Consider the following 12,734-nt stretch of genomic DNA (forward strand, 5'->3'; position numbering starts at 1 on the left):
GATGAGCAGTTTCATGGCCAGATGTGGCCTGTTTCCCCATTATTTCATGACAAATTAAGGAGATAAAGAGTCTGGAGTGATTCCAAGTGTTGAATTTGCATTTGGCAGCTGTTCATGGGAACTCTCAATATGCGGTCCAAAGAGGTGTTGATGCAAGTGAAGGATGCCACCATTAGCCTGAAAAAATAAAACAGACCCATCAGAGAGATAGTAGAATCTTTAGGTGTGGCCAAATCAACAATTTGGTACATTCCTGAGCTCAGCAACACCATAAAGCCTGGAAGACCATGGAAGACAACTAAAGTGGATGATCGTAGAATTCTTTCCTTATTGAAGAACAACCCCTTCGCAACATCTAGCCAGGTCAAGAACACTCTGGTGGAGGTAGGCGTATCATTCTCAATGTCTACAATCAAGAGACACCTTCATGAATGTAAATACAGACGGTTTACCTCAAAATGCAAACCACCGGTAACATTCAAGAACAGAAAGATAAGACTAAACTTGCTAAATAAACCTCTAAAAAAAGCCTGACCAGTTCTGATGCAAGATTAACTTTTACCAGAATGATGGGAAGAGAAAAGTATGGAGAAGGAAATGAAGGGCTCATGTTCTAAAGTATACCACATCATGTGTCAAACATGGTGGAGGCAGTGTTATGGCATGGGCATGTATGGCTGCAATGGAACTGGGTTACTGGTGTTTATTGATAATGTGACTGTTGATAGAAGCAGCAGGATGAATTCTGAAGTGTACAGAGCTATACTTTCTGCTCAGATTCAGTCAAATGCTGCAAAACTGATAGGACAGCGCTTCACAATACAGATGGATAATGACCTGAAACATACCGTAAAAGCAACCCAAGAGCTTCATAAGGCAAAGAAATTAAATGTTCTTAAATGGCCGAGTCAGTCACCTGTGCCTCAACCCAACTGAGCTGCTTTTCACTTACTGAAGACAAAACTGAAGGCTGAAAGACCCACAAACAAGCAGCAACTGAAAGCGGCTGCAGTAAAGACCTGGCAAATCATCTCAAGGGAGGAAACTCAGCATTTGGTGATGTCCACGGGGTCCAGACTTCAGGCAGTCATTGACTGCAAAGGATTTGTAACCAAGTAATAAAAATAATCCTAATATTTATGATTATTTTAGTTTGTCCCATTACTTTTGAGCCTGTGAAAATGGAAGGACTCTGTAAAAAATGGCTGTAATTCCTAAATGGTTAATGCAATATTTTTTGATTTGAAGCTGAAAGTCTACACTTCAATCACATCTTGATTGATTCATTTCAAATCTGTATAAAGACAGTACAAAGAAAAACAGAACTGATATCCATGTGTTTGTGGACTAAGCCCTCTGATTAATACATACTGTCACTGTATATACTGTATATGTGTATATATATTACAGGAGAATATTCAGTGTTATTTTGGGAAATGGTGGTTATACAAAGTACAAAATACAGGAATGCCCATATTTGGACCATGTGATTTTGTTAAAATTTTGATAAGCTTAGATTTCTCTAATGTTTATTTCATAAACTTTTTTTTTTAACCTATAACCTAACAAGGAGGCCAATAATTCTGGAGCTAAAAAAATCACTCAGATTATTTTTTCTGTACGCCAAATTTGCCTGAAGTGAGAGGAGTTAATTCATCTCATTTGATAACCAAATTTCATTTTAATAATCTAAATCTACTTGTTCTGGTACTCACAGCATTCATGACCACAGAGCTGCTTGTTTTTACAAAAATGGTTACACTGCCGTTTGCTGGGATCTATCTGAGCGGGATCTGCAGTGAGGACAGAGTTTTAAATAGTTTATAGTTTGTATTTAACAGTTAGTAGAAGACTGTCCTGGAGCACAGCGCAATTATGCTGTTGATGCACAAACACAACATACTGCAGTACCTCTTCTGTCCACCAGAGGGCAATAAGAAAAATATTAAATAGCTACACATCGTACCCTGTGTGTTTATTACTGAACGACCTGCCTGTTGATACAGAAATGCTAAATACATTCCACCCTGATGGACATTTCAATTCAATTGATGGACAATTTCAATCCCACTTAGATCCAGCTACGCTAACTGATGTCCTGATAACGTCGAGCGTAAGCCTGGTGTGGTGCTAAGTAATAATTAGAAGCTCCTCCATGTTTTTCAACAAAACCAAAGGGACCACCGTCTCGCCTTATTAATTCTTATTGGCTCACAAGACCGAGTCAATGCAATGTAAATGTAAAGAATAACAGAAACAAACGTTTCACGTCCCATGTCCTTTCCCGCTCAGTGAACTGGAATTAATTTTGTTGTTTTCTGGTGTCTCTTGTATCACACTGTAAATGCTACAAATGAATCGGTAGCCATGTCGGTTCTGTCTAGCATGAAAAGCGTGTGTATTTGCATACATTCTGATGTCACAGAAATAAAAAGTGTCCACTGGTTTGGGGTTTTTTTCCCCCCTAATTTAGTCGTGGCTATTTCATACGAATCTATCATACGACAACTACCAACCCGGGTGGGAGAAGGCTAACATGTGATGCCTCCGAGACACATGAAGCCATTTCTGGACAATAATGCAAACGCTTTTCCCCTTTTCGTTGCGCCCTCAGGACTTCATTTACTGTACTACATTTCTTACTAGAATAGTATGCAATTATTCAAATTGTGATGCCTCATGAAGCTCATTAGGTCTTACACACGCTCTCAGTTTCCTGGATTTCTGCTTATGGATAAAAACCCTGGACATTATCACCATCCTGTATTTAAATGAACTTATGGAAATGGATATGCAACAACCTGCTGAGTGTGTTCTGATCCAGATATTAAACATATATATATATATATATATATATAAGTGAGTGTATGTGAAAGGTATGTATCTGCAAGATCACCACGTCTGTATTGCCTGGTTTAAATCGATCTCTCTGGACTGGAGCTCGTGCTGTGGCAGGTTTCTCAGTGGAGGTGTTTCTTCTCTGTGGGGTTTCTCTCGTGTTCCTCATAAACGCTGGACTCTCTGCTCCACACGATTCAGCTCTAAACGTCTTTGCTCCTGAGTAGAAGGCACTGAATTTCTGTTGGATATCCAGTCCCACTGCACATCAACACACACACACACACACTCAGAAATACACACACTGCTTCATATATCACTTAATTTTACAGTATGCAGTGAAGAAAAATTACATTTATACGAGGCTTATATAAGGAATAAAATACTCCATGTTGCTGTTAGAGGAAAATAATCAACAACATAGTGATGTGAGTTACTCCATTATATCCACCACCCCGAAGATGATTAATTTCCTATAACAGCATGATGTGAAGTGTTTTATTCCTCTTACACCACAGCAATTGCCAGTTTAATTTTATTACAGAACAACACATCATACTTTTTAATCCATTTATAGTTACATTTAATGTTGTGGAGTGAGTTCCTGTTTGCATTTACGTCATAGCATCTATAAACTCACCAACCTTTCTTTTTTTCTCTCTCTTGAAGTTAATAATAAAAAAATCTACATTTTTAAGTCCCTGTGAATGAGCTGTTACTAAAGAAACGATAATGTATTAGAACGAGCGCATTAATATAAACCTGTGATGTGCAGCTGCACTACTGTCAGAGCTGCTGTTGTAGAAAACTAATCAATCAGTTAACCTTCTGACTTCTGAGCTGTGTAAATGTGTAGAAGAGTGACTGAACCACACACACCGTACTCAGAGCTGATTAAATTGATGCTGATCTCATCTCCAGTAGGTGTTCTCGTCACCTCGATCCTTCTCGACCAGCTTCCAGACTTCAGCAGTAAAGTGTCTCTGCTCATTGAAACATTAATATCTATATTATATTACATTACATTTTACTAAAAAGGCCTCTGAGCAAAAAGATGAAGAATTATTGCGTCTCTCACGAGATCTTCTGCTGGAAGACGACATTGTTGTCACGGTCTCCGATTAGGAGTGTGATATAATGATGGTCCGGTGCAGTCCTTTTCAACATGAGCTCCTCAAAGTTCTTCAAGTTCACTGTGATAACGATCTCTGCTGTGGAGACACTGTAACGGGGAAGCTAGAAAAAAACAAAATTCTGTTTTAATGCATTGAGAACTGTCAGTCCGGGGAAGGAGGCATGACATCTGTATCCATCAATCCCAGTAAAAGAGGTGTGCAGGAGACATGGTCTCTGTGTGTGTCCCGCCCAGTAAACTGGGTGTGGCCTCTGTGCCTGTCTGTCACAATTAAGAAGGCGTGGCCTCTGTGTATGCCAGGTCTAATGAAGGAGGCGTGGCTTTTGTGCATATCAATCCGAGTAAAGGAGGTGTGGCCTTAGTGCATGTGTGTCAATCCCAGCAAAGGAGGCGTGGCCTATGTGCCTGTCAGTCAGAGTAAAGGAGGTGTGGCCTCAGCGCATGTGTGACAATCCTAGTAAAGGAGGCGTGGCCAATATGCATGTGTGTCAATCCCAGGAAAGGAGGCGTGGCCTATGCGCCTGTCAGTCAGAGGAAAGGAGGTGTGGCCTCAGCGCATGTGTGACAATCCTAGTAAAGGAGGTGTGGCCTCAGTGCATGTGTGTCAACCCCAGTAAAGGAGGCGTGGCCTATGTGCCTGTCAGTCAGAGTAAAGAAGGTGTGGCCTTAGTGCATGTGTGTCAATCCCAGAAAAGGAGGCGTGGCCTCTGTGCCTGTCAGTCCGAGTAAAGGAGGTGTGGCCTCAGTGCATGTGTGTCAATCCCAGTAAAGGAGGCGTGGCCTATGTGCCTGTCAGTCAGAGTAAAGGAGGTGTGGCCTCAGCGCATGTGTGACAATCCTAGTAAAGGAGGCGTGGCCAATATGCATGTGTGTCAATCCCAGGAAAGGAGGCGTGGCCTATGTGCCTGTCAGTCTGAGTAAAGGAGGTGTGGCCTCAGTGCATGTGTGTCAATCCCAGCAAAGGAGGCGTGGCCTATGTGCCTGTCAGTCAAACTAAAGAAGGTGTGGCCTCAGCACATGTGTGACAATCCCAGGAAAGGAGGCGTGGCCTATGTGCCTGTCAGTCAGAGTAAAGGAGGTGTGGCCTTAGTGCATGTGTGACAATCCTAGTAAAGGAGGCGTGGCCTATGTGCCTGTCAGTCAGAGTAAAGAAGGTGTGGCCTCAGCGCATGTGTGACAATCCCAGGAAAGGAGGCGTGGCCTATGTGCCTGTCAGTCCGAGTAAAGGAGGTGTGGCCTCAGCGCATGTGTGACAATCCTAGTAAAGGAGGCGTGGCCTATGTGCCTGTCAGTCAGAGTAAAGGAGGTGTGGCCTCAGCGCATGTGTGACAATCCTAGTAAAGGAGGCGTGGCCTATGTGCCTGTCAGTCAGAGTAAAGGAGGTGTGATGTCTGTGTGTATAAATAAATAAAAAGAGGTGTGGTTTCTGTGCTTGTCAGTCCTTGTAAAGAAAGCACGGCCTCTGTCTCTGAGTTTCAGCGAAGTACTTGTGACCTAAGTTCATGTCAAACGCAGTAATGGAGGCGTGGCCTCTGTCCAGCAGGGTGTGGTCTCTAAGTCTGTTAATCCTGGTAATTCAAATCAGTGAGCTTTTTGCTGTGACCATTGCAGCAGTTTCAGAACTGCCAAAGCACTAATGTGAGAAAAAAAGTGTTTAAAAAATAGGTTTAAAAAAACCTGAAACTGCATAAACAAATCTTATGATTTTTGTTCATCGAATCATTGCAGAATAATATACACAGCCCTACATGCGTTATTAAAAATAGGGTAAATGTCTGTATGATTAAATTTGACCCAATCCAGTGGAAATGTTCACTTATATGAGTTGCTATTAAAAATAAACATAAATATGTCACCTGTTCCAGACTAACTTCATATTTTGGGAGTCTGCTGACGGCTTCTTTGATCTGGTTTCCAAACGGAGGGTGTCGGTTCACGATCTGGACGAAAACACATATCGGTCATTTACACGGTTATAGGACTGAGACATTAGATATGTGTTTAGAGGAGACAGCAGTTTGAATGTTTAGTGATGTTTAGTGAAGGTTAGTGAAGGTTAGTGATGGTTTGTGATGGTTAGTGATGTTTAGTGAAGGTTAGTGATGGTTAGTGATGGTTAGTGATGTTTAGTGAAGGTTAGTGATGGTTTGTGAAGTTTAGTGAAGGTTAGTGATGGTTAGTGATGGTTAGTGATGTTTAGTGAAGGTTAGTGATGGTTTGTGATGGTTTGTGATGTTTAGTGAAGGTTAGTGATGGTTTGTGATGGTTTGTGATGTTTAGTGAAGGTTAGTGATGTTTAGTGAAGGTTTGTGATGTTTAGTGAAGGTTAGTGATGGTTTGTGATGGTTAGTCTGTACCAGCTCCAGTTCTCGAGCATTGGTGGCTTCAATCTTGCTGAATGAAGTCAGTCCTGCATTCACCATTGCATTAGCCAGAGATAAACCTAGAACACAAAATATGTTCTGAATATTTAACTGAAAGACATGATCTACGATGCCACATCATTGTAATTCCAGTTCACTCCAAAAGGTATGTCAGAAGCATTTAAGCTGTCTGTCTCACACCTGTCTCACACCTGTCTCACACCTGTCTCACACCTCTCTCACACCTGTCTCACTTAACTGATGAACTTCCATTTTAATCCACACCAATTCAGTGACACATGATTCATCTACAACCATCTACCAACTTACATACTGCCCATCCATCCATTTCACCATCCACCCACCAACTCAATTCTCTATCTAACCATGCATCCATCCCTTTCTCCATCTCCATTTTTATCTATTCATCCATTCACTTCTCCATCCATCCATCCATCCATCTGTCTGTCCTCTGTCTATCCATATACATTGGATAGAAAATACATACATACTCTTTCAAATTCTTTAAATTTTTTTTGCACCAGGTTCTGTAAAATTCATGAATTTAAATAAGATTTCTTTTCCCGATCCAAACAACAAGCATACGATATAAATGCAGTAAAATTATTTTAATTTAAAAAAAAAAGAGCATTTAATTGACAGAACTGAAGGAACACCCACCAGACTCAATACTTGGTAGCGGCACCTTTACCAGCAACTACAGCTACCAGTCTTTTTTGGTAGCTCCTGGAGTGGCACACCTGGATTTGGAGATCTTCCCCCATTGGCTGGTTGGTTTTAAAGAGGTTGGTTGATGGACAGCAACCTTCAAGTCATTCCATAGATTTTTAATTGGATTTAGGTCACGGCTTTGACTAGGCCACTCCAGAACATCCATGTTGTTCCTAGCCATCCACTCCATGGTAGCTTTGCCCTTATGCTTGGGGTCATTGTCCTCTTGGAATATAAATTTCTGACCCATTTTCAAACATTTTGCAGATTTCATCAGGTTCTTCTCCAGAATCTCCCTGTACTTGGCTCCATCCATCCTCCCCGCAATCATGACAAGTTCTCCAGTCCCTGCAGATGAGAAACAATCCCCAAAATTATGCTTCCATCACCATGCTTCACAGTCGGAATGGTGTTGTTCTGGTGATGAGCCGTGTTGGCATTCATGCCAAAAATTTCTAATTTGGTTTCATTTGCCAGTTTGTTGCAGAATCCTCCAGGTGTCTTTGTGTAAACTTCATACAGCACACCAGATGGACCTTTTTGAGAAATGGCTTTCTTCTTGCCACCTTTCAATACAGGCCAGATGTGTGCAAGAACTTCGGCATTGTTGTGTGTTGCACATGTGGTCCTCTGTTGGCTATAAAATCCTGTAGGTCTTTCAAAGTTGCCATTTGGTTCCTGGTGGCCTCTATGACCAAGTGTCTTCTTTCCTGGTCATCTGGTTTTGATGAACGCCCAGATTTTGGCAGACTCCGGGTGGTGCCATGCACTTTCCACTTCTTAATGATGGACTTCACAGTGTTCCGCAGTATCTTCAAAGCCTGGAAACGTTTTATATGATGTGTACCTTTCCACGACTTTGTTGTGGAGTTGTTCTGGGAGGTCTTTGGAGCCCATCTTTTCCACACAGGTGAAAAATGTTTTAAAAATTTTGAAAATTTAGTGACTATGTGACCTTGAAGGTTATTGGATGACCTTGAAGAACCTTGGTTATTCCTGAGATTGATTAAGGGATGTTATATTAAAGGGGGGAGTAAACTTATCAAACCAAGATATAGTAGTTGTTCATTTTGAAATAATATTAGAAATGTTTTATCGTTAGCTTTTCACTTTGACATTGTTAAGTGTTGTGTGTAGATTAGCTAGAAAAAAAATTATATTTTAATTCCAGCTTATATGCCAACCACATGCATATTTAAAAGGGTATGTATTTTCTATCCACTGTATCATCCATCCATCCATTTCTCTTCCATTTTCCAACCTTCATCTATCTATTCATTCATCCTTACATCCATCTATTACAGCATGTGGCAGCCACATATTTATCTACCCATGCACCCATCGATTTTTCCATCAATCCATCCTTCCATCTTCCATCTGTCATCCAGATAACCTACCCCAATGTTCTATCCATTCATCCATACATCCATCTATTAAAGCGTTTGGCAGCCGCCTATTTATCTATCTGTATAATTATCTCACCAATCCTGTCCAGTTGTTTGGAGATGTAGGGTGAATCTTCCCACAGCTTGGCTCTGAAGCACTTGGCCAGAATCACGGCGTTAAGTTGGGCTGAGAAATTCTTCTTGGAGTGCTGAGCGAGAAACTCCACCAGGCCTGGCACAGAGCACACAAAACACCACGCTGCTCAAACACTCGATCATGTGGGCCGATCGATTCGACATTGACAGACTGAGGCAATTAAAACCACATTATCAGGGCAATTACTAAAGACATGATCACACTGCAGTTTCAGTAAAGGCAGGTTACATCTGCTTAGTCTGATTCCACTCCTGAAAATCTTCCCAGTGTCTTGTGTGAGTCCAAACTCCTGAATCGGGATGCAGCCCAGCTGAGCCTGAATCAAACTGGTGAGAAGGGAATCATCAGAAAAATAAAAGAGAACAAAATGAATGGCATCAGAAATAAATTAGTATTGAATTAGTATTAAAAGTCAGTTCATTGCATGACTGCTTGCACTATTTAATGCAGAGACGATGTCTACAAGGGTTGCGCAAAGACGAAGACATCTTCACTTACTTAAAAGCTCACATACTCTCTGCGGATTCGTTCTGGTCGTAGCATACATGTACTCCAGTACTGCAGGTGGCGCTATTAAACTTTCATGACAATTTCCACAAGTACAGTAAGACAACTGCCATTTCTCAAAGTCATCCAACTTGGAATGAATCGGCTTGGAAACGACTCATTTGTTTAACAACACATTTTTTTATAAATGTCAACTGGAGATCATAATGTTGAACAAGGTCACATGACCAAGTATGTGTTCTGTCTTAATGACGCTAAGCTAAGCTGAGGCTAGGCAGTGTCCTTTTTTACCTGCAGCCTAATAATCTGTTAATAATCCAACACAGAGCTCTACTGGAACAAAAACTTTCATTTATACACCTCAATCAGACTAGAGTAAATTGATTGAGGCCAGTCCAGATTAAATTCCTATCCAACTGACCAAGGTGTGATAATATCCTTTTAATAATCTGTTAAATAGAAGATTAATCACTGTGTAAAGGTTTTTCTCTGACTACTTTGACTATCGAAATCTGTGCATGTGGATAATGGTGGATATATATATATAGATAGATAGATAGATAGATAGATACTGCACTGTGCAAAAGTCTTAGGCACATGCAAAGAAATGCTGTATATGTTTGTTCTGTAAATGTTTCTACATAAAAAAAATACTATAAAGAGCAGTAAACTGTAATAAATGAAACAAAGTCAGTATTTAATGTGACGATCCTTCACTTTAAATAAATAAAGCAGTATCTGAGGTGCAGTGTGTGCAGTTTTATAAGGAAATGAGCTGTAAGTGTTACTGAGCATCTTGCAGAAGCAGCCACAGTTCTTCTGGAGACTTTGACTGTCGACTCGCTTCTTATTTCTGCAGCGAAACCCAGCAGCCTTCATTATGTTTTTATCTGAAAAGTGTCTCTTATGGAATCTGCTGCTTTCTTTACTGACATACAAACATTTTTCTGTAACATTTCATTTTGTGCTGGAAAACTAATGTTTGGAATCTAAAATGGTTTTGTACTGAATCAATAATGTAGAAGTCAGAAAATAAACATCTATAACAAAGTTTGTACTAAAAAAAAATACAGGATGTAAAGACTTTTGCACAGTACTGTACATACATATATATGTATGTATATATATATATATATATATATATATATATATATATATATATATATATATATATATATAGAGAGAGAGAGAGAGAGAGAGAGAGATAGATAGATATATAAATAGATAGATAGATAGATAGATAGGCACCAAATTATTGCAGCTGTAGGATGGGAATTCACCTCAATAAATTTGGCTCAAAGTTTGTCAGAAATTCAGTGAGGATGCAGAACATACACACGGTATAAAAGGAGGTAAAAATTTGAATAAAATCTATATTTCTTGTGCAGTAATTTCCAGACAGTGGCTTTTTAATGTTGGTAACAATAGAAGATGTAAATATTACATTAGATGATGAGGAAATATACCAATGAATGAAGCTCATTTTAAATTATTTTCAACAACTACAGCATCCTGTTCCTGAATCTCTGGAAAATATGAAATGCTGAGTAACTTTACTGCACTCACAAGCGCTTCTTCCTGCTGTCCGTTTAATAATCAACCTTGGATGAATTTTTGTTGTGATGGAAATTTAAAATTTTTAAAAGCTGAACATGGTAACTGGACTCACACGTTCCATAGTTGTTATGGGAGCACTTGTGCATAACTTTGGATCGGATTACACATAATGTTCACGTGTAATCCGATGTGTATAAACAGAATCCATATAAACAGATCGTTCAAAATCCTGTTCAGAATTAATTCATTCAGATTGGGGAAAATCTTTGGCTATAAACGTAATTCAAAAGCTGTACTCAAAACAAATGGAGAATTTGATTCATACCAGTTAACTTTCATGTCATTGCTTTTGATCTTTCCCTCCATTGGATAGCTAAAAAAACAGATTGAGAGAGTTCGTTACTATTTAATTAGAGTCCGAGAAGCGTAATTTCTAAGATGAATGTGTAGAAATAGTTGTACCGACCGGATAGTGACCCTGTTCTTATCCTTGTTCAGCATGTTCAGGGTTCTTTTCTCACTGACTCTCAGCTGGACATCACTGAACTCCTTCACCTTCGATATTATATCAACCTGCCACAAGTACAGATTAAACGACATGTTTGGTACTTAAGTGAAGTTTTGTCTGTGTGAACTCTAATGTACAGACAGTATATGAAAAACTTCATCTACCATGATTAACAAATCAATATTGTCATATATAATATACAATAATATAGCTGTGATATAATAAATGCTATAACAGCCTGATATGTTGGAGTAGGTGAGAATAAAATGGCGACTGGCTCACCAATTCAGACAAGGTTTCTGTACCCGTCACCTTCATAAACTGCTTCATGGTGTCAAATGCAACACAGTATCGCGCCATCAGCTTCCCACTCTCTGTGCACAAGAGACCGTTCATTTATCTAATCAGCAAAATCTGTCACTAGTAATTAACGCTACTGTTAAATGTGTGACAGTTTGAGAAAACCCATCAGATGTTGCTGACATGGTGTGTTAACCCTTTAACTGACTTCTCAACCATGCAGTAGAGCTGACTTCGACAGTGAAAAAAACCTATGAGAAGAATCTGCCCAGCATCCTGATTGGCATGGGGCTCCATCCCCCCTTAATCAATGTGCATAAAGAGTATCTCATTTCATCACAACTGTGTGGAGCAGCAGTTCCTGCACTACGACAGGGGCAACACCACAAATCACTCCGCAAAGATTAGCGCATAAAGCAGGAATTTGATAGGTAAGGGATAAAGCATGATGTTTTTCAGATAAGAGAGACCTTAAAGAATAGGAATACGATATTAAATATCAAAAATGTTTTAAATCCATTGTGCCAGAATTTTACAAAAACATGCTCAACCGTGCGGTCGATATGTCTGTAAAGTGTAGAAACGACCATGAGGCAGGGCAGGTGTTAGCATAGTAGATGGTATGGTAGGAAGATGTTTGAGTGGAAAAAGCAAACAAATACAATGAAATTAGATTATATTACTAAAACACAATATTATCCTATTACATTGTATGTCAGCATATGCCTTATTATGCAGATATATGTTATGTAACATAGATATGTTAGTAAACACAGATGTTTGTTCCAAACTGCAGTTATTGATATGTTTGATATGAAATCTGTAATCAAAATGAACTCAGTGATACCTGAAATTAATGTTGTTTTTTTACAGTTTTGTTCATAGAATCCAAATAGTTTAAACATATAAAATGACAAACAATGCCTGATTTTAAAGCAGAAATGCCATATGATGAAGTATATATCAATATATACAGATGTGTGTACCCAGCCATTGTAACTGATGGGACATTTACAGGCCAAAAACAACATGTTGATTAAGGTTTTAAAGAGAGATTAAAATGATTGTGTTTCATGAAAAATGTTAAGAAATATAGCAATTTGTGAATAGCATCTTTTACCATAAACTGACCTCAACCATACGGTGGTCTATAATTTCTAAAAAAGGGTCAAGTTATGAAAAAAAAAAACAACTGTTAGACATTGTTATTTGGTGCTCTAGTAATAGGTATTTATGTTTAAATATTTTTTTC

General features: G+C 39.3%; 1 protein-coding gene across 1 annotated transcript in view; it reads right to left on the reverse strand.

The window, feature by feature from the left end:
• Positions 1–12,734, reverse strand: part of hfm1 (helicase for meiosis 1) — a 34,857-nt gene that overhangs the window by 6,985 nt on the left and 15,138 nt on the right. The window contains exons 20-31 of the mRNA XM_053239575.1: positions 11,465–11,556; positions 11,141–11,247; positions 11,000–11,047; positions 8,839–8,936; positions 8,551–8,685; positions 6,331–6,416; positions 5,830–5,913; positions 3,917–4,074; positions 3,718–3,821; positions 2,911–3,099; positions 1,716–1,793; positions 1,614–1,633 (exon numbers count right to left, since the gene is read on the reverse strand). Coding sequence (XP_053095550.1) covers positions 1,614–1,633; positions 1,716–1,793; positions 2,911–3,099; positions 3,718–3,821; positions 3,917–4,074; positions 5,830–5,913; positions 6,331–6,416; positions 8,551–8,685; positions 8,839–8,936; positions 11,000–11,047; positions 11,141–11,247; positions 11,465–11,556 — 1,199 coding nt within the window. The remainder of the gene's footprint in view (positions 1–1,613; positions 1,634–1,715; positions 1,794–2,910; positions 3,100–3,717; positions 3,822–3,916; positions 4,075–5,829; positions 5,914–6,330; positions 6,417–8,550; positions 8,686–8,838; positions 8,937–10,999; positions 11,048–11,140; positions 11,248–11,464; positions 11,557–12,734) is intronic.

This window comes from Pangasianodon hypophthalmus, chromosome 14, assembly GCF_027358585.1.
Source record: "Pangasianodon hypophthalmus isolate fPanHyp1 chromosome 14, fPanHyp1.pri, whole genome shotgun sequence".
Taxonomy (NCBI): domain Eukaryota; kingdom Metazoa; phylum Chordata; class Actinopteri; order Siluriformes; family Pangasiidae; genus Pangasianodon; species Pangasianodon hypophthalmus.